This window comes from Nothoprocta perdicaria, unplaced genomic scaffold (genome assembly GCF_003342845.1).
Source record: "Nothoprocta perdicaria isolate Ctin4 unplaced genomic scaffold, notPer1 scaffold_373, whole genome shotgun sequence".
Lineage (NCBI taxonomy): Eukaryota > Metazoa > Chordata > Aves > Tinamiformes > Tinamidae > Nothoprocta > Nothoprocta perdicaria.
The window spans coordinates 412089-435451 of NW_020455614.1; the positions used below are offsets into that span (position 1 = coordinate 412089).

The following is a 23363-nucleotide window of genomic DNA, read 5'->3' on the forward strand; positions in this document are numbered from 1 at the left end:
AAACTTTTCTAACCAGTCCTTTTCTATCTCTCTGGCTAAAGCGTCTGCAATCCTTTCAGCTGTTAAAAAATTGATTACACAAATGCAAGTGTGAAATCCTTTATGTCAAAGTACACTCAGAGCAGGTGGAGACATTAACAGGTCCCTTCTCAACTGACAAGGGTCAATCCTGCATCTTATACTACCCACATAGTCATCAAACAGATCTAAAGACGGCTAAATTGTCCTTCAGAGGTCTTCCTACTGACTAGATAGGAAAAGTAGTGCCCATAGGTACGTACAGATGGGTCTATAGTGTGAAAATGAGAATAAGGGTTTTAATTTCCTAGAAATCAAACTTAAAGCTTTAGTTGCTATATTTTTTTTATATATATATATATATATATATATATATACACACACACACATATATATATGGCAGCTCCTATAGCTCACATTATTGTTGACATATGGAAAAGATGATTTTAGGGTATAATTTTAGATATTTTCTTTAGGATGAGACTAACAGTGCCTTGAACACAATACTTTCATGCTTCTGGGGAGAAATTAAATGTGAACAGAACAGATGCAGATATCTGTGTCAGTTGAATGATACCCTTTGCACTTGATTTGAAAAGGTACTTAGTAGTTACAGCTATAACTGCTATAACAGCTATATAGCTACGTAGCTATAGCTATAATACTAAGCAATCTGAAAATCTAATCATGGTAAAATAGGGCTAGTGAAAATCAGAGCACTTCAAAAATACCTAACTTCCAAATGCTCCCCACTGTTACCCTAATACATTCTTTTAATATATTATACACTAAAAGCTCTTATATGCTGTGCTAGTCCATTGCAAATACACATTTCAATATAAATACACATCTCAGTATAAATGTTAAGAGGGCAAAGAATTACCATAAAGCAGGAAAACAATGCTGGGACTGAAAATACGAGTAAGGGATGGAAAGCTAATCCAATATAAATTAATGGCCAATAACACTCTGTTTCAAGAGAGACAAAAAGGTTATTTAGAATCATCGTTTTTCATACAAACTGCCTGTTTTAGTTGTGGAAAACTAATCATAGCAGTATTTCTACTAAAAATTCAAAAGAGTAATTTATTTGTGAACAGTGCATTTAATAACTATGGACAATGCAGTGCTGCCAAATATTTTTTTTCCATTCTTAGTAGAAAATTCCTCTGTTGCATGTGTCTTCACATTTTTAGCACTGAAAAAATGTGAATTACATAAATAAATGTGTGGTCATCAAACTTAAAATCACAATATTTATTTAGGCAGTTATTAAAATTAACTGCAGCTCAGCTTTTTCATCTACTGCATGCTTCCTTTTATGGGTTTCTGAAGATATACAGCACTGAATTACATTTAAAGAAAACACATTTGGAGAAATTAAAAGAGATAATGAACAGAATGAGAAACAACAAAGATAAATGATTCCATATGACTTCATATTGAACTGCTAGAAAATTGTTTTAGACTTGAAGACTAAAATAAAGATAGTAACGTACTACTTGTGCAAAGATGCTACTTGACAAATGCTGTAGATAGTAACCACAGGACAGTATCTGAGTCTTGGATTTATTTCATGAGCAAAATACGCTAAAAATTATATTTATACAGCATCACTAAATAATACACACAGTTTTGCAATTCAAGAGAGAGGAAAGACCTAAAGCCCCAAATCTTTTGTGAAATTCTGTCTTTGAATATAAAAAAACCTACCTAGGATTGATCATTTCTTAACTGTGTTTATTATTCTATTATTCTACTTAAAAAAAAAATGCCAGACAGATATGTACTATTTTTTTCAAAACTAAGTAACAGATGAAAACATTTTTTTTTTTTTTGAATAAAAAGCCATTAAACTCCCTCTCACTAAATCTGCGGAAAACACCAAGCAGATACTCTACTGCCATCTGCCAGTTTTAGAAAGATGTAGTCTTAGAAGAGAAATCACTTCTGTATTTTACTTCCCCAAAATAAAATAATAAATCCTTTTACATAACTGTTCAGGAGATATTTCTATTCTTATATTTTAAGCGTAAAGTAAAATATCAAGCTATAGCATTATCATATTAGTAAATACCAGCAAAGCAATAACTCAGAGTAGTGAAACTGATCTTCATTGACCAGGATGTATGACTAAGACAGAGCACAGAAATCAGTTTGATATTCTTTGTGACTGAATTACACAATTCATGTAGCTAGCAGGACTTAGCAAGTGATCATTCCCCTATACTCGGTGCTGGGGAGGCCACACCTCGAATCCTGCAATCAGTTTTGGGCCCCTCACTACAAGAAAGACATTGAGGTGCTGGAGTTTGTCCAAAGAAGGACAATGAAGCCGGTGAAGGGGCTGGAGCACAGACCTTATGTAGGGCAGCTGAGGGACCTGGGGTTATTTGGCGTGGAGAAGAGGTGGTTCAGGGAGACCTTATCGCTCTCTACAACTACCTGAAAGGAGACTGTAGTGAGGCAGAGGTCAATCTCTTCACCAAAATAACTACTGATAGGACAAAAGGAAATGGCCTCAAGTTGCACCAGGACAGGTTCAGGTTAGACATTAGGAAGAATTTCTACATGCAAAGAGCAGTGAAGCACTGGAACAGGCTGCCTAAGGAAGCGGTGCAGTCACCATCCCTGGCAGTGTTCAAGAAACGTGTAGATGAGACGCTTAGAGGTATGGCTTAGCAGGCATGGTGGTGATGAGTTTACAGCTGGACTTGATTTTCCTAAACGTCTTTTCCAACCATAGTGATTCTATAATTCTATGATTGTCCCTTGTAGTTTGGCTGCAGTTACCCACACTGTCACAGAAGCAGCCTCAGACTAAGCTGCCAAGGAACTTTTCTGTCTTTCAGTCTCTCAGTATCCCCTACTGTCTCTGCAAGAACTGGACCCATGAGGGCTATTAGGACAAGGGTATTTGAATGTCATTCATAAGCAAATCTTTCACACTGTATGTGGGTGAATTCTTGCTAAGATGCAGTGCAGATTTATGCTTTTGTTATTTCCTCAAGGTCACCTCAAAGCTGCATATTCACACAATAAAGATGTGAAGTAGGACAGGACTTGTTCCAGAGCCATAATGCCTCCTTGTGCTAAATACGCTGGAGAAGAGGAGCTAACACTGACACCACCAGTATCTTTCATACAGAAGAGCATCAGGCACTTTTGACACCTGAAAGACTCCTCTATAGAGCAGAAGTTCAACAGAGGGAGAGACAAGGATCAGCAGGATGCTGTGGACGGACTGCACTGGCCCAGCAAGTATTCCAGCTATATCTTCTCTCAAAGGAGAGCTACGTGCTTTACTTCATAGCTGCCCCTAGGATACTCATTTGCTGGAGAACTAGAAGCTAAATGGAGGGTAGAAGATGTGAATGACCTTAACTAATTAAATACCCTGAAAAAATTAAGAAATCTGGATAATTGCAGTTTGCTCTTGGAGGAGAACAAACTTCTCATATGCATAGCCTAATATATTCTCATACAGGTAGTGCCATTCCAGGGAGAATTTGTAAGGTTACTTGAAGGACGGCTTTGATACCCTGCAATTGTAAAGGGCTTTGTTTCCCATTACAGCTCTTTACTGTGGGTTCTGTTCCAACACAGCAGCATAGCACATCTCTTTTATGGGTATATAACCACCATAATACAGAATGGATATATAAAGAAGGCATTGAATATTCCCCATAATTTAAAAATTGTTGTTAAGTTTAAGCACTTAAACTGACTGCTGAATAATAATACAGTTGTACATTAGCCATCAATTTCTGCCTCAGCCTATTAATCATATAATTGTGAGGGTGGACGCATTTCATAAATGTCAGTTACTATATACTCTGACAGCACATATAAAAGCTAAATTATTTTAAGGAAATACATTTCCATTCATTCTGACATCCATAGCAATAACTTAACAAGTTAAAAGAATAATTTCAGTTGCATGTTTGTAGACTTGTCTTTTCAATAATTATATCCATATTATTCAATGAAACATGATTAGAATTATAGAGATTGAGAGAGATTAAATTAGATACCAGTGCTGAGAATCCAACTAAGATCTAGGATTTTAAAAGTAAAAATTTGGTCCATTTATGAATACACAGGAATCTATAACTATTGCAACTGTATCTTAAAAAATAACCATAAACTCCCCCCTCCCTGTTCTACGCACAGTAAAAAGACACCAGTCTTTGGTTGGTCATTTTCACTCTAGGTTTAGTTCAGCTGATCTGGACAGTAACAGCCATGGAGACCTGGTGTACAAGCTTGAGCATAATTCAACTGTCAGAGCTGCAAAAGTCCTTGTACGTCCTCCCTTAAACTTGAAATAGTGTCTCCACAGCTGCAATCAACAATGTACAAAACAACACAGGAACCACTACACATCTGACTGTATTTTTCAGCAATATCGTGAACAATTCCAATCTAAATAAACAAGATCCGCAAGGAACAGCATGAAAAGCTAAAGAATCACTGACTTGATGAATGCAAGCGCAGGTCAGAACAAATCCAGAAAAAGAACCCAAGAATAAAATTCTGTTTTATTGATGTTGATGAGATTATTGCAATTACCTTTAATAGGCAGGCTACAATCGAAATTCTTCACCCTGGCTAACATCTTGCTTGCCTTACTATATTGCTACATTGTTTTCCATTATTCACCTGCTATTCATTTTAACTCAAGAATTAATCGTCACAGAATGAAAAAGTGGCTATAACAAAAGATAATAGAGTTTTGGGTACAAATGTCTAACTCTCAAGCACAAGCAGAATACCAAAGCACCAGTAATTATTTTAAGTGAGTACCATATATAGAAGTTGTCCTCAAGGTATGATGAGCCATTTCTTCTGACATGTAATAGATTTTGTAAAAGAAATATTGTTTCTCTTTACACTATCACATCTATACAAAAACAATCAATGCAAGGACTCTGTACTTAGATAGCTTTTGTAGAGTGTATTATTAGGCAACAATTTTTGTTAGCTATTGTAAAATGCTATTCATATACTGTAATTTGCTTCAGTCATTCTGATATAATGCATTAATACTATTTCTGTACATTGAGTTTGTGCTAAAACTGTTTTCAAATGATTTAGCTGTCATTCTTAAGTACAAAATATCATGACATGAATATATGAACATACATATAACATACAAAACCAGGTCACCTCACATTTAAATACATCATATGTGCATTCTAGTCTTGTTCATGTCCAAATTGATATTTAAGGCAGTGCTTTGAAAGATAAGATTTTCACTAATGAGAAATAAAATGTACAAGCTTTATACAACATCAAAGAACTGCATCAACAGATTTCTCATGAGAATTCTATTTTTAAAAGCTTGAATAAAAATTGTGAAGGAGCTGCCAGCTTATACCATTTTAACTTAATTTACCTTTCAGTCACAGAAACCCCTTTCATATCATCATTTGCAAACATGTACCTTAATATTTCAAAACATGGAAAAGCTACTTACTGCACTCTATCAATGACATCAGCACAGGGAATTTCTAAAGATCCAGTTAGTGGCCATTTTTAGAAATGCAAACACAAGCACTAGCCTTACATCAAGGACATAAAGGAAAGCCGAGAAGCAGAAGTTGTGGTCTATACAAAGGAATGGTTTGGATGCTCAAAACTTTGCTACAAAACAGATGACACATCAGTTGAGAGTTACAAGTTAGGAAAAGTCAACAAGAAGGTTGACATGGTGCTTGTTTCTGATAAAATGCCTCAAAAAGAATAGCAAAAGGATGAAACCTTAAACAACTGGAAGAAGTATTATATCTGCATCCCTTAGAACTGAGGTAGGACTTTAACCAGTCAGACATCTGCTGGAAAAATGACATGGTTGGGGACAAGCATTCTAGGAAATTCCTAGATTGCATCAAAAAATAATTTATTGGTACCAGTGCTAGATGAGCTGAGTATAAGATTTTGATTTACCACTGACAAATGACAAAGAACTGGTCTGAGATGACTGCAGCCTTGACTGCAGGGACCGTGAGATGGAGTTGTGTAAGAAGAATATACTGGTAGTGAGGAGCAACCTGACACACAGAAGGACACTGGTATTCAAAAGAATAGACTTCTGCTTGTTCAGGAAGATGGCAGATGGGATCCCATGGGAAGGTCAAAAGTGTTTGCACCTTGATCTTCGAGGAAAATTTCAAAGCACACAAAGCACAAAAAAAGTTCATGTCAATTTGTAAGCCTAGCAGAAGATAAGCACGAATTAAGACCACTTCTGACTGAGCTCAATCCAAATAGGAAGTGCACAGATGGTGGAACAGGGATAAACTGGCATAAAATGGGTGGAATAGGGATAAATCCTTAAGGGATAAAGAGTTCCTACAGATACATCATCAGCAAAAGGAAGATGAAAACTAAGATGGCCATACTGCCGAATAGAGATTGACAGTGCCAAAGATGCAGAATCAGTTCATTTTAGAAACTTGAAATATAGCATTTTTTTCTATATATACACATGACATTATCAATTAATTATTAAATTAATAATTGACAGTCGTTAAAACCAACAATTATTAGTATTATGACATAATTACTTTCATTTATCATAAACATCAATAAACTTTTCTTGGGAATAAAGCATCTTGCAATACACTACATTAGAAAGCTCAGATTTTATAGTTACCATGTTATCCTAACACTGCAGTTCAGATAAGGTTCTGGTTACACAACAAAGACAAGGAAGTCTTCATGTAAAATAAAAAATAAAAATACTTAGGATTTTTGCAGTTTTCAATAGAATGAGGACCATTCCAATAAAGAAAGAAAGAAACAGTCAAGTTACAAAATCAGTTCCTGTTCTTTGCAATTTATACTTCTAAATCACTTTTTCTTATAATTCCATAAAATAAGGTAAAAGGGAAAAATGTGATCTAGATCACTAGGAAACTAAATTAGCACCAAAGTATTACTAATTGTTTATTAGTACCAAAATCTCTAGAATTAGCAACACCCAGTATAGGAAAAGGACAGACACAGGTATCTCTGCTGCGCAGGGAGTCATCAAAGATTGTTTTCCATTTAAAAAATGCAAAGCACTGAAGAACTTAAGCACTTTGAAGAAATTTTGAAAGTCATAACTTCCATTATGAATGCACAAACTCCTCCAGAGATCCTAAAAACTGAACTGCCAGGGCACTGGTTTGCCTTGCACTTGTCATTCTTGGGATGGCAGACACAGAGGAATCGATTCCAGGAAAATATAAAAAATGACCTACTTTTATTTATCTCATATTACTAAGTCTAAATTATTTCTGTGGAGCATTATGAAAGTACACATGTTAAAAAAAAAAGCTAAATGTGTGATGCAGAAGTATCGTTAAAGTTATCAGATATAATATTCTATACAAACGTTAGCATTAAGTGAGCTAAATGCTAGATTTCTATTGGCAGTCATATTTGAAATGTCTTGATTCTCCTGACACTTACTGAGCAAACAGGCTTCTTCACAAAATGCTTTACTACATTATTGGAAAACGTTTACATTTATCAGTTGGCTGATCATACATAGCTACTCATAACTCACTGTAGTCATACGCAGGCATAGTCATTTAACAAGATTTGGTGGAATAGCACAACACTAGCAGAACGCTGTCAAATGCTACAATCTCTAAGAAACGCCTCAGGCACTATATTGTCATTTCATCTTCTAGGGTGGTAACTATCAATAATTCATTAGTTACAGGTACTAATGCTAAGTCCTGCATGGAACAAGATACATGTTACTGCTTGTCCAAGGTGCAAGAATGCATAAACAGGCCTGTATGATTCAGTCTGGAAAAATACTATTTATCATGTGTGTTGTTTTGATTGAGACATAATATGTATAATTTTCTATTAAAAATATACTAGAGGTTGAGACAGGTTCATATGTRTACATGAAAAATAGAAATACAACCCCAGGAACAGGAGACTGTTCTGCATACAGAGCCTAGAGCCCACTCTGCAAGAAAGTGATTAGAGAGAGATGCAGCTCTTCTCAYCAAAAATCTAAAGTAAGCCTCCACACTCCACCAGACTGCTCTACTTGCTAGGTGGTTGGTTAGGCTGAAAGACCAAACAAGCTAAATACAAGCCAATATGCAGACAAGAATACAATATTTATTAGATTAGAAGTAAACAGCATGACTGTAACTAAGTGGTAGGGAAACTTGTTCAGCATGGGGAAACTTGGGTTGCAGCTATACAGAACAAGCTGCTGTAACTCCTGCCTGCAGCTGCACTGTCAGCTATATTTTCACTGCACTGTTTTCAGAGAAACATAACAAAGAAMCATGAGATTATTCATGAACATATTCAACTTCAGGAACATTATGTCAAGGATGTATGTTGTAGGTGAGGAAGAACCAAAGACACAATGAACTCTAGAAATAGGACCTCTAAAATTTAACAAACTCTTCCCACATACAGTAATTACGCAGGAAAAGTGTGAAGTCAGGTTACTGAAAAGATCACATCTTCTCAAATTAAATATATTCTTACAAAAATTACTCTTAGCAGCATTCAGTATGCAGACAGTATTAATACTCTCTGAGTTGCCCAAATAGCATCTTAGAATATAATTTCTAATGATTCAATTAGTAATCACCAGTATTAAGATAATTTACCTAGTGATATTTAGCATTTAAATGAGAACTGAAGAAGTTGTAGGTGGAAAAGAAAAAGAAGCTATGAATAGTATATGAATCAATTTTTGGTGTGCATATTGGGAAAAAATTATTTCCTTTTAGTGCTCACTTTGGGCTTATACCAATATTAGCAATGCAGTAGGTTACAGAACAGATCTCTGCATGACTGCAAAATGCTGCACTGTGCTTTAGCAAATCTCTGCTGCAGCACAGAAACGTCATGCTGCAGCAATACAAATGAATGAAAAATAAATACATGAATGAAAAGATAATCACAGGAAAACTAARATCTACATTTCTGTTGATATAAATGCTGTACAGTGAATCAATTTCATGAAATGAAATTAAATTCTTATAAAAYAATTACATCACTATAACTTCAGGTTTAAGTGAACAAACCACAGTATTATCTCTTTAATACTTATTTTAAAAGATTTTGAAATGACAAAACATTGTTGAATATATTTCAAGTCAATATATATCTAAATCTACTTTATATGTCTGAGACCTAATAAAAGGTCTCAACTGGAGTAATGAAATGATTTTAAAGTATGTATATTTTARAAGAATTCTTTCTTCCTTTAACCCTGAGTTTAGTGGGGACACAGTAACATTCTGTGTTTCCCTGCATAAGTAAGATGTTATTAAAAAAAAAAATGCAGTCTAAGAAAGGAAAATGTCTAGTAGATGGGAGATTACATGGGATAGTAGACTTAAGTTATAAGCCTAAAAGAATATATTGCTTATTTCTCTCAGACTCGATGAAACAGTGGATATAAAGGGTGTTAAAGTTTATCTTTCAGGTGCGAGTGACATGGCAGATCACTGAGCWGGTGGCAACTTTAAAAAGATGCTTGAAGAAGTAATGCAAGTGGCAGGAGGAGGCTCTCTCTCTCCCCCAGAGCACATACTTGATACTCTCTGGCTTCCCAAAGGGGAATAAGAATAGCTGTACCAGAGACTGATAATTTTATCATTAAGTTCAACAACAGCATTAGAAGCAGGCAGATTTTTCTTGTATGAAATGTAATAGGTCATTCACCCAAAGTTGGAGTGCACATGACCCAGAGAAATGTGACAAATCTCTCATCATCACGCATTCTTGAAGTACTACAACTTCATTCTCACATATTAAACATATAATCAGACCTGAACTACATTGTGGTCACATCACAGCTGAAAATTCATGACTATGATATAACCATATGTCATATCTTGCTGCTCCAGCAATAAGTGAGATATTTAATACCAATCATTTTTTAAATAAAGATTCCCAAAGACTTTGGCACTTTGATTGGGGATCAATTACTTTTTCTTATAATAACACAGGTAAGTAGACATACATCCACATATGCTCATCTTTAGTAAGAACAATCCTTTTTTAAATCTCTTATTTCTAAATAGAAACTTTGATGACTGGGAGAAATTGCATTATTATATTATTATATAACTGAAGATAATCATCTGAACACCCTTTTCTTACTATTTTTAGTAATACTGTTAAAAACGATCTTGTCTAGAGCTAGTTGGGAAATAAAGAAAAATACTTCAATAAGGTACTGAATTTCCTATGTTCATGCTGTTTACCATAGCACAGATTCTATATTCAAAATAAGTATCAATGGTACAAAAGTGTATATTGCTTTCATGTGTTGGCAGGAATTCTCAAAAATTTAAAAAAAAAAAAAATCAAAAATCTATAGATACTATGAACTCATCTGTACTCAATTCATTAAATATGTAACATAAATTTAAAAATCAAAAGTCAAATAAAACATTATCTGTTCTCTAATAGAACAACACCAGAAATGGGAAACTCAAGGAGGTGTCCACAAAATAGAAGCTTATTGGATATGTTCTGTTCTGAATCTCAGCCTCTTCTATAGGTCTATGACAGAAAGTAGGATAAAGTATAAGTGAAAAGGAGGACAGTGAAATAAGCTGACAGACAATCAGCCATCTTCCTATGAGTGGAATTAATGACAAGGCTTGTCTATTATTTTAATTGTCATACATATTGCTTGTAAAGGTAAAGAAAACAGATTATGAAGAAAACGCTTTACATGTATAACAAAGGTAACAATCTCTACTTTTCTTGCCCACTTTCTTGCCCACTATTTCAGGTTAAAGTGCAAGGTCTTTCCATAATGAAAAGAGATTTTTTTGAGGGGCTGCTTTGATTTCTTTAGTAATGAGCTGATAATATCTGTTTTACCAATTCCAAAATACAGAGCTTTGAACACCAGACTGCACAGTTTCAATGTCTGAAAATCCTACCACTTGTATAAAACGATGTAAACAACTTCAGTTCTTAATATACATCTGTACTGCACTTGAAACTGTTGTTTAGAATTCAACAGAAGCAAACACAATCCTTTTTGCAAAGTATGGAAAGAGTAGAAAGAGTCCTTTCTATTAGAAAGGAATGAGGGGTCCTTATAACCACACCCCCCTCTCTTAATCAGGCATTTAATTTTCCCCTGAATTTTCTGGTGTGTAACAATGTAGTCCTCCCAAAGTGTGTAAGTTGTACCATGTGTACATCTGTATCCTGGAGATATGTGACTCTTTTTGACGACCGCCAGAGGTACAGTCTACCCAATAAAAGTGTGTGAATTTAAGCAGTTAAAGTCTTAAAATGCCTCAGTCTTCATGTACTACATGACAACCAAGGCACAYGCATTTTGAAAAACATTTCAAAGGTACTTGAAATTTAACAGCATACGAAATACCTAAATCTGAGGGTTTGAATCTCATTTATAATTACAATTTTACTGCTGAAAGAGCTGTTAATTCTCAATTCAAAGAACATACTGACAATTCAAGTCAAGATAAACTGACAATTCAAAGAGATGATACTGAAAGACTTAAAGATCAAAGGTAAAACACTAGACAGAACTTTAATGAAATGAACACAGTCGCTCTGAAAAATCCTGATACATGGAGGTACTGCTAGTAAGGAATTAGATGATTTTATGTGAAAGGATGTTTCATTGTAAGCTTATCTATATAGCCCTTAAAATGGACTAAAAGAATTGGAATTCCAGAAACCTGGAATGGACTTGTCATGTCCRTTTTTGCTAGTACATCCAGAACTATACACAGATACAGGAATAAACTTTTAGTGTTAAATTGCAAGAGAGATATTCTTCCTTTTCTTCCTCTGGAGTATATGTGTTTGTTTACTTCCTCTATAACAATCCTGGAAAATAATTTGAATGCAGATGGACTAGGAGTAGTGCACTGAGAGGTGTCTTACACCATTCACTGTTGGAAGAGGACTACTTTCTTGCTTGCCTTAGTGAAGATACCTCCAAGTTTCCATCTTCAAAGAAAGATCCAGCTGTATAAGACCTGAATCTAGCTGTTACACACTGCCTGTATTTTTCTCATCTAATTCTTCATTTGATAGGACCTGTATGCTAGAAGTCGTTTTTTAAATATCAAAAGAAAAGCTAACCACCCATAAGACTACCATTGAAACAGGAGTTTTAAATGCAGGTTGAAAACGTGATTGTGATTAGCACAAACTATGCTGAATTATCTGAATACCAAGAGCAGCAAGCATACTTTATCTCTTGAGATTGATGGTGATGTGAACTACAGAAAAATAACTGTCAGAACACAGTAAAATAATGTATAAAATTATTAGTAAATCATTTGATTTAAATATAAATATCTTGCTATTAATTAAGCTAACTCTAACTTCTATAAGAGATTCCTGTAGTGTTTATTTTGAAATCTCTTTTACATTCTGAAATTGTAAAGATTATTACAGATAAAAAATGTTTCTACAGATAAAAGTCAAAACTACAAAAATATCTCTGTTTAGTCTGACTTTGCTATGTAAATTCATATTGTTGAATGAGTATTTGGCGTCTCTAGACAAAAGCTTCAGAGATGCAAAATACTACCTTACCTGAGAGCTGATCATACGTTGTGATGAACGAGCAATATTAGCAGGCAGGCCAAAAAATTCAGGTTTATCATCTTCTGGAAGGCTTTCAATAATATTACGATAATCCTACATTAGAAGAAAAGAATAAACAGAACTGAAAGAAGTATTGTAGAGTCAATCAGACTAATGGTCTTGGAAGCCTCTTACGGTGGCTCTAAGGACAAGCATTTGGTATTTGAAATTCTGGATGCACCTTAATGCATTATACCATGTGCACTTGGTCCTTGATCCTGAACACATTCATATTGCACTCTGATTAATTATCGTAAGCAATCTTATCGAGTGTTGCAAGATCAGGTCCCCAGTTTACCTGATGTACTTGGACATGAACCTTAGTTCTGAGAAAGCTGTAAGAGCAGATCTCTTCAATGAACACTGGGGGAACACTATTTGGAAAGATATATATGCCAAATGACATAAGTAATCCAATTTAGTTTTATTTCTAGTGTTCTATTCATTAAAACTACTAAAATAAAAATATTTCAGGCACATAAATGTATGGAAATTTTACAGTAATAATCATAAAACTATTAGAAATAGCAAGAGATTAAAGCACTGCAAAAAAAGAAGAAAAGTTCATCTATTTGACCAAACTATCTACACAAACAGATGTCTGGCACATTTACTTCCCTTTTTATTATACTAATGCAGCTCTTCTACATAAAACAAGTATATAACATACTGAAATAACACATTTAAAATAAAAAGTAAACAAACTTGAAGCCTAGAAAGTCAGAATTTAGATAGAAAAATGACAGTAATTTAACTGGCATAGTTTCATAGTACATGAGAAGATAAGTCAACAAGAATATTACATCAAAATATAAATGAATGTTAATAACAATAATAGTAATAGTAATGATGATACTAGCAGTAGTAATGATAACAATAAGTAAAAGAATAGAGAGAAGCAGTTCTTCAGATTCAGGTGAACTGCCTCTCATTTACATTCCTGAATATCAAAGGAGATATTTGGATATTTATCTCAAAAAAAAAAAAAAAAAAGTCATACAACATCCAGAGCATATCAGCAAATTATGCCAGATTGTTAATGTATTTTAAAAATATTTACAATTTATATTTCCCCATTTCATCTAGAAGATAAAAAAAACAGTGTACTGTACAACAGTGCTACTAGGTTAATATACTAAATTATTAAAATGTAATAATGATCTCCTTTGTTGAAAGAGACTCAAGTTAATTTATTCAGTTCTTCATAGCTTCTTCATACTGGTTTTCATCATAATTCTATCATATACCATAAAATAAAGACCATGGTGGAACAATCTAGCAAAACAGTTCTGACAACAGAGGAAATATTGTTCCACACAAAAGAATTCTCAAAGAAATGGAGGTATCATTTGCATTACATCTCTGGCTTTGCTTGTAGACATAATGCTCTGGAAAATAATCTGTGTCATTTTCTATATTAGATAATAAGTGATGTACACCTACCAAAACACTGCAGGAATTCGGTAAAGAGATGGAATATGGGAATCTAGTCATCTTCTTGCCTCTACCATTTGAATTGCCAATGATTCTTGTATTGAAAAGCTGCTCCAAATAGGATCGAAGAACCCTCATATCAAAGTAGTTATCTATACGACCTCCATAAATTGCATTTTCAAACAAGCCATGCACAAATTCCCATTGAAAGTCTTTGGAATCTGTAAATTTATTTTTTAACATTGCATTAAAAGCATTTCTTTTTGTCATCACAGTTATTCTTCAGTGAAATACAAAAATACAAATACACAAAACCACAAATATATTAAATACAAATACATCATTTCCAATTGTTTTCCTTCTCTACCACCAAGTATTATAAGTGGCTCAAGCTCCACTTAGTTTGTAAATATTTTTCATTGATAAAACTAATAAATATTGTGTTTCAAATCAAAAATGAATTCTCAGAAACATAAATGATGTTTTGAAGAACAGAACTACTCCAAACAAAGAGACAATATAAAATAACCAAATTATAGAAATAAGTGGGAAAGTATTCAATATTATAAAAAAAAATAAAATTTCAGAGAGGTCAGGTTATGGTGATGAGTAAGCTTCCCTTAAAAAAAGTACTTACCCTCAAAGAGTCTATCAATAATGTCGAAACCTGCACGGAGATCAGATAAAGAAAATTCGTAGAATTTGGTCCAACCCTAAAATTTAAAAGGAAATTTTAAAAAAAGTTACAAAATTATGCTCATGAAGTACAATGAAGTACATCTTTAGAAACATTCAGTTGAGGTAGTGCAATAGCAGTATCCTTACCAACGTATTTAATTCYACACAACTATACAAATTAGAAACCATCGAGTATGAAGAATTTAAGGTTCTTTTAGTCTCTAACACCATTTATGGTAGCTAAAATTTCTTGATAGTGTGATTAGATCACTCATTAAATTATTAYTTCGTTTCTGTTTTGCTTTTTTTTTAGGTTTTCTCTGAATTTTAGACATCCTCCTTATTTCATGTCACTTCTACATTGACAGAAAGAAATTACAATGAGAAAAGGAATTTCTACTCGTACAGCAGGAATGCTGACTGCCAGGTCACATCTGCAATTGGTCAGAAGATCACAATCAAGCTATGTGCCAGCTGCCAGTCACCTTGAAGATCAACTTGAAATTTATTTATAAAATAGAAGTTTTTCGCTGGCATTAATTACAGTCCAGCAATGGTAGGAACCAATAGCCTTAAGCAAAACATAAAACAAACACTGCACAAATCTGCAGATGAGACAAGCAGTTACAGGAGAAAGAAATATCCTTATCTCAAGCGACATAAATCATTTGGAAACCTGATGGCAAATGACTATCAGTCTTAAGACAGMCAAATCATAGGTCATGCATCAGATAGCATTTGAAATGTTTCCACCCATTCCACTTCTTGAACATATCCAAAGTCAAACTTTTTGCTGAATGTTCTTGGAAGAAGCAGATGAATCTACAACTCATAAACTAAAAAGAAGCAAAAGCTCAAAAGTTCCAGTCTCTGACAGATCAAACCCAACAGAAGGCAGGTTATTTTCATCATTAATCTAAATAAAAAAAGTCATAGAATTTTTTTTTTTATTTCTGTTAATTTAAATGCCCAAAGCCAGAAAGTATTTGTTTTAAGAAAAAAAAAATTAGCTGAGGAAGAAACAATTTACAGTCTTGGAAGTCCACTATAATCCTTGTATAAATGAACATATTCTCCTGTTATTCCCTTCAACAGGATTTACATTTAGAAAGAGAGAAGACAGTCTTGCTTGATCTAAATGCCTCCTCTTYTGTACAGCTTCCACTATTCAGAAGGCATAACTGTTACTTGCATCCATTCAACAATGCATGTTTCCAAAGTGTGTTTAGAAACCAGTTTCTGCCTTGCCTCCTAGAGAGGAGGTTTATTTTTTTCTTGTCTCTAGCAGGAAGAAATCACAGAATCTTTTCCATGGCACTTCACTTCCACATCAGGATCATCTAGGACACAAATCACACAATACCTGCAGTATCTGTCAGAAGGCACTTTACACGGGCCAAGAATTCAGACTACCAAGATCTCATTTTACAGGGAGTTCAGAGACAATAACAAAAGTAGGCAGCAGAAGCATCCAAGCCTTTCTCATCTCTGAACATGACCACACATAAACGTGAGGAAAAACACTTCCAAGTACAAAAACTAACAAATAAAGTTTTGTAAAATGTTAGCAAACAAAAAGTTACCTGAGGAATGTAATTTCTTCTTTCTTGGCAAACAGCATGAAACCACGCTAAGCAAAAGAGAGAATGGGCTCGACACAAATTTCCCTTTTTATTAATTTGCTCTGGCATCCAAGATTCATAGGTTCGCAAGAGATTCTTTTTCAGACCTGGAGGTGCCTGCATCAGGAGGAAAAACAGTTTGCTCTGTGCATATTGTTTTATATTTTCATTTATAGTTTTCTTAAATTATAACTCTTAAATGACTACTACTATTTAATTTTTGAATCAATCAAATGAAATCTAGCAAACAAGGGAGAAATCACCTTATAATAAATGGTCTAACAACAGAATGATCTGTACCAAAAATAATGTAAAGATACTTAAGGAAATTACAATCAGAACCAACTGTTAGGAGGACCTAACTACAAGTATATAGTGATGAATACTAGTCTATCAAAATATGTGAATTTAAAAATAAGTCTTTTTTTATTTTTTTTTCCTCCACACACATATTTCTCTTCTGGTTTCATAGCTTGTATAAGCTTTACTCCACTTCTCATTTCTGTGATCAGAGCTAAAGGGATATGTGCCCTTGGAGCACTCTGTAGCTTGCACAGAGATACAGTAGATATAGATGGTAAAACATCATTTCTCTGATTTACTGCTGGTAGATACAGCCACTAGAAATAACCACATTAGAAATAACCACAGGTAAAGACAACATAATAAGAAAGATTACATACTAAACACTAAAAATGATTAATTAGATACCTAGCCATTTTCAAATGATTTGTAGAGAAGGCAGAGATAAAGTTTAAAGAGATTTAAATCACATTAATATTTATAAGAGTATTTTCTTTTCTTTTGAAAAATGATTGTTAATGTTTGCATGAATTTACTATAAGTACAACAGAATTATAAAAAAAAATCTTACAACAATTGAAAAACTACATATTTTATGATTTTGTTTTAAATAAATATCTACTTCGTGATCAGCCACAACTCTAAGGCATACCACAACCATATAATAATCAATTATTATGAGACAAGTCATTGGCCATCATTGCTCTCTTATTATAACAAAAGTATTTGCTTTACTCGAAAAGATAAGGAATAGAAAGTTGTATCAGTGAAGAGTTCCAGCTGTTCTGAAGACACTGAGTCCAACACTTTCAAGGAGTTAGATTAAAAAAAAAAAAAAAATGACAAAATATGCATAGTTCTATAGTTTCTGCACTACTGAGGACNGTTCTGAAGACACTGAGTCCAACACTTTCAAGGATAGATTAAAAAAAAAAAAAAAAAAGTGACAAACTTGCATAGTTCTATAGTTTCTGCACTACTGAGGACCTTGTTACAAGTAATATGCTATCTCACAAAGTTAAAAATCAGCCCTCTCATCAATATAAAAGAGTAAAAATTTTGGCTTCTTGAAATTCAGCAACATTGGACCCTAAATCAGATATTCAGGACATTCAGGAAGAAGAGAGATTTCCTCTGTTCTCTTTCTTGCTCCAGCTTCTTAAAAGCTTTAGCTTTAAAGAAACATTGATTAAATGCATAAAATACTTTGGAATAGAAATGAGAACAAATACTTCACCATGGTAAATTAATTTTCATTTCAGGCTTTCAATTTGAAAAGGTATCTAGAAGAAAATCTTATAAATCTCCCTGTGAAAGCATAGCTTCAGCAAACTTTCACACACAGTATTAAAAACATGAAAACCTTTCAGGATAATTCCATAGCATTTTTGTTCTACTTTTAATTAACTAATAAGGCAAAATCTATCATACAAGCAGTTCACATTATCTGAACTTTATTCTAACTAGATGTTTCGTTCACTATGCATTGAAGTTCTTTTTTTGTGAACATGCAGTGAAAGCTCTCCAAATATATCTTACTTCATAAGTTATTTTCAGGCTTGATTGAAGCAAAATTGGAGTAAATTTTGGATGAACTTCTGCAGTAAGCCAAAGGCGAAAGTTCGGTTGAGGCTGTAGCGTATTCAGTTCCTATTGAAAAGATGTTATTTGCAAAATGGGAATTTAAAAGCCATGCCTGTGTAGCACTTTAAAAATACAACCACTTTACAAACACAAGGTTACTTAATAAATGCAGTTACAAATGCAAAAGTCACAAAAATATACTTCAAGATCTGATGTTTTTACACATTTTATTTATGCCTTACATTCAAAGTTCATCTGTGTTGCATCAAAACATTTTCAACGCTCTTTCCTGATTCTGAATTCAGAGCATAAAAACATACAGGAGCTTCCTCTTAAATACAAGATGAAAGATCTTAAGAAGAAGAGTTGGACTATGGGTCACTAGTTGTGTGCCCCAACATATAAAATTGAGCCAAAATTGAAGGGCCTCTAGCTGGACTTCGTATCACTGATTACAACCCTTTGAGCCCAGCAGGTCAGTCAGGTTTCAATCCATTTCACCGAGTTACTACTAAATCTGTATTTCATCACTTTATCTATAAGAATGTTGAGGGAGATCCCATATGATATGTAAAGGATCTAGAGTCTTGGATGTAGGATATTTAAGAAAAAATGCAATATGCTAGTTCAAGCAGAATCATCCGCAGGGTATCCTGCAGTTATCATGTTTGGCTAGAAGACAGCTAAGAGAAGTCATAAGTCGTAAGTTAAAAAGCTTTAACCTTCACATGAGAACTAAATTGAAGCTCCTCTGTGAAACTAGTCTATATATAGGGTATATTAAATTTAGTAAAAATTCTAACATATTCAATAATATGTTCTTCAGAAATAAGAAACTTCTGTTCACTTTAAGGAATAAACTGCTTTTAGATTGAAGAATTTAGTATTATTTATGATTAAAAAACCTTCAAAGCTTTCATTTATCATCTCAGTTTTCCATTGTTGGAATTTTAATATACCAGCATTAAAATAACTGATTGTATCAGAAATATTCCAGACTAATCTTTCAGTTCTGTGTTTCGGACATATTTTCTAGTTAGCCTCACCTTTTCCAATACAGGAAGCCAAGATATRACAAGATGTAGGTTCTTTAAACACAGCCATTCTCCATTGTGTGCACATTCTTTTAAAGTTTGAATAGCTAGGTCRGCTTGGCCTTGGCCCATTGCGATCTGAAAATAAAGAAATAGTTGCATCAGGAATTTGTCAGAATTTACTTAACAGCTAAAAACGAAGTTTTTCTAAGTCAGTCTATCTATGTTAAAAAAGAACGTGTTTTAACTATAACCAGAATTGCCAATAGGTTTTTCTAAAGATTAATAGAAATACAGTGTTTTCTTTGCAATATATGCAATATATGACTACAGCTTTTTTAAAAAAAATTATTATTATTATCTAATCACGTTATGGAAAGAACATGTATCACTTGTTGACAATGCACCTATTCCCTGGGAATTCATAGAAAGAAATCAAGTATCAGTGTCTAAAYTATAGTAATGTACAACTGCTGATACTATAAAAGTAGGAAAAYTGAAAAAAAATGCTTTTAACTGTAAATTACAACTTCCTTTCAAGAGAAACTATCAAGCGATCATACTGAGATGAGTGGAGAACTGTCGTCCCCTTTCCAACTGGGAGATAATGCAAAAAGTCTTTTCTGCATTTTATAGTAGTACACTATTGCTAAAACACAGTTGGATCTATAAACGCAAAGATAAAGGTTCAAAATTGAATTTTCAGAGGAATAGTAAACATTGAAAATAATAATCTGTTAGGGCACAATTACAACAGCAATTCATTTTAAACTAATTTTAGAGAGCATTCACTTTGATTCTTCCCTAAAATCCTACTGGAGGCAATCCAGTAACAAAAAATTCTGCACAGAACAGATTGAAAAGAAAGTTATCTTATGGTATCTGAAACGTCTCCTCTTGGCTTTACTGCTATGACAGAATAGAAGCAGACTGCACTCTTTTGTGATTATTATGACTTCAACAAATATTCCTTAATAGGAAATCTACTTTTTTTTTTAATCCTAAAACTTGAATAAATCAAATGAATTTGACGTCTTTACATAGCATTATATGACGATGAGGCCTGTCTTTTGTTTGAACCAAACTCATTGTGATATCTCCTAATAGCTAAAGTAGCCAAAAAAAGATAAATGAAAGAGAATAAAGACACCAGACATCGTAGTTGCACACAACACAAATTCAGGGGTCTGTTTTTTTAACCCTTATGAGAAATGATCCAACAAAGAAGAAAAATCTATGTTCTACATAAAATGTTTGAGAAAGACGAAGAAAAAATAACACTATCAAAATATTTTCATTAGTAGGACATCTTCCAGATGATGTACCACTCGAATACTGTACTGTATTCAAATGCCTTGTCTTGTTACATCTCTTAAGTCTAACACGTAAATGACATTTAGAGCTAACCAAAAAAAGACGGTAAATTGTCAGAAGAGGTAGCATGAATAAGATATATGCATTTTTAAACTCTCCAACTAGATAGAATGGCAATAAAATATAAAACCTAATAATTTGATGAGAAAAATATATTACACCAGTGCATATTCCAGGAAAGGAACAATTTCAAGGGCTGTTTAAAAGCAACATTAAACTTGGCATTTTTCATTTGTATGCTAAACAGTGATCATCCAGATAACAAAGCCTCCTGAATATCTTAAGTGGCAGAAGGGGAAAAGGTTTTACAGACAGATATAAAGAAGTTCATTAATACTGTGATTTGAAAAATCACCTTATTTGTAGAATAATTCTGGACTTCAGCGAGTGTTTAGTCCAACCCACAGCTCAAAGTAGGATCAGCTATGAAAGATCAGACTAGATACTCTGGGCTTTGTTCAGTTTTGGAAACCTCCAAGGATGAAGACTGGAAATCTTTCGGAGCTATTTGTTCTGATATTTGGTTGTCCTTATGAGGAAAAAGTTTCTTTCCTAGATCTTCTCACAGTCAACTGCAAAGTCTCACAGTCAACTCCATTTCCTCGGTCGTCATCTCCTCACAGGTACTGGAAGTCTGTTGTTAGGTCCCCGCAAAGGCTTCTTTACTACACTACTAGTTCATGTCCACCTTGCTGTCTACCAATTCTGCCCAGTCCTTTCAATGGAGCTGCTGCACAGGCAGTCAGTTGTCAGCCTTTGCCATTGCAGGGGTTTCTTTCCCAGGGAAAGGATTTTGATCTTGCTCTTGTTGAATTTTGTGATGTTCCTGCTGGATCATTCCTCCAGCCTGCCCAATTTCCTCTCAGTTACAGCCCTGCCAACAATCATATTCACTGAAAGGAGGTCCTGGTGGATAACAAGTTGAACATGAGCCAGAAATGTACACTTCCAGCAAAGAACTCCATCTGGGAGTTCTAGCAAGAATACTAGCAAGATACTAGAATACTAGCAAGATACTAGCAATACTAGCAAGAATGTAGTGAAGTGTCCCAGGAAACTGATCCTTCTGCCTTTGTGTGACACTTGCAAGGCCAAATCTGGAGTACTGTGTTCAGATTTGGGCTCCTTGATACGAGAAAAACATGGATGCAACGGAACAAGTCCAGTGAAAACCACTAAAGCAGTCAGGAACTAGAAAACATAACATACAAGGRGCTAAATTTGTTTAGCTTGGAGAAAGGGAGATCTTGTTGCTGTCTTCAGATCATTAATTAGAAGATATAGAGAATATAGATCCCAGACACTTCCTGGAGGTGGGCATAAATTGGAACATGAGAAACAGTGACTTGATATAAGCAAGAAAAAAATCCCATAAGGGTGATCTAATACTGGAACAAGTTGCCTAGAGATGCTGTGAGATGCCCATCATGGTAGTGGTTCAAGACTCAAATAGACAGAGACTCGAGTATGCTCTGGATATCTCCTCCAACCTATATTTGTCCATAACTCTAATATATATATATATATATATATATTAGATTTATATTTTTTTCTTTCTTTTTTTCTTTTATTTTTTAAGAGTTGTTTTCAATACCTTGGAATACACTCAACTTGAAACAAAGTGATATAGACTCTATAAGTAATTTCTTCACAGTACAGTTGCTGTTCAAAATCTTCCCAAGAAGAACTATGCTCAAAAGTTCAATTTTTTATTTAAAARCTATGGGAAGAAGTTGCACACAATGGAAAAAAAAACAACTGCCAAATTGGCAGGGCAAATACATCTGGTGATGTGTATTTCTGAAATCAGAGCTTCACCACTRTCAACCTTAGGGCATATTGTGAAACAGATTTGAAATATCAAAACTCTATTCTGGAACACCTATCAAGCATTAATTATTCAATATTTACTTATATGATTTCTGAAATATTTTCCTAAAATTCACAGAGTACGAAAGTATTCAAAAACATTGAAATTCTGATTTACATTTTCTGTTAAAAAGAAATGGAATACAGAAGTTTTAAAAGGACAGGAATTATTAAATCCCGTTTTCATTAGTTTTTTTTTCTTATGTTTGGATTATTCTACACTTTAATACTTAATACTTGGGCATCTATTATTCTCGCTTTGTTTTGGTCTCTTCCAATCCATGATCTCCTGTTTCTCTTCTCCTAGTCAGGAGAATGCCCTCTGCTTTTCCATTATGCTTATCCAAAACTGACCTGATGGTAGCATTCAGTATTTCTTTCGATACTGGCCAATTCTTGCAATTCTTGAGAAGGATCAGCACCAGGAGAAATAATTATCAAGATGGGCTCAAATTCCAGAGTCTCTTTATACAGACGTTTCAAATTCAGAGGTGGAGGAGACAATTCCTTAATTCCTATAAATCAGAAATATCAAGACAATTAAATGATCAGACAGGATGGAGTGCTCTTTGGAAGATTTTATCCTGCTACACAAATAACAACATAAACTCCTGTTTTTTGTTGTTGTTGTGTTTTCTTAAGACAGATACTGTTTCTACTGTGGTTTTAAGTTTGGTTGCAAGTTTTTTGTTTGTTTGTTCTGTGTGATATTTTTTTCCCCTCCTATAAAAAGCCCTTAAGGTTGCTTAAAAAGAATGTTGACCTGTTATAAGCAAGGCACTTATACACAAACCCAAAACTACGTGTCTAAATGGAT

General features: G+C 34.0%; 1 protein-coding gene across 1 annotated transcript in view; it reads right to left on the reverse strand.

Moving 5' to 3' along the window:
• The window catches only part of DYNC2H1 (dynein cytoplasmic 2 heavy chain 1), a 138075-nt gene that overhangs the window by 43760 nt on the left and 70952 nt on the right, over nt 1-23363 (reverse strand). The window contains exons 76-82 of the mRNA XM_026044630.1: nt 22901-23061; nt 19316-19441; nt 18225-18335; nt 16344-16499; nt 14720-14795; nt 14092-14303; nt 12598-12702 (exon numbers count right to left, since the gene is read on the reverse strand). Of these exons, the coding sequence (XP_025900415.1) occupies nt 12598-12702; nt 14092-14303; nt 14720-14795; nt 16344-16499; nt 18225-18335; nt 19316-19441; nt 22901-23061 (947 nt within the window). The remainder of the gene's footprint in view (nt 1-12597; nt 12703-14091; nt 14304-14719; nt 14796-16343; nt 16500-18224; nt 18336-19315; nt 19442-22900; nt 23062-23363) is intronic.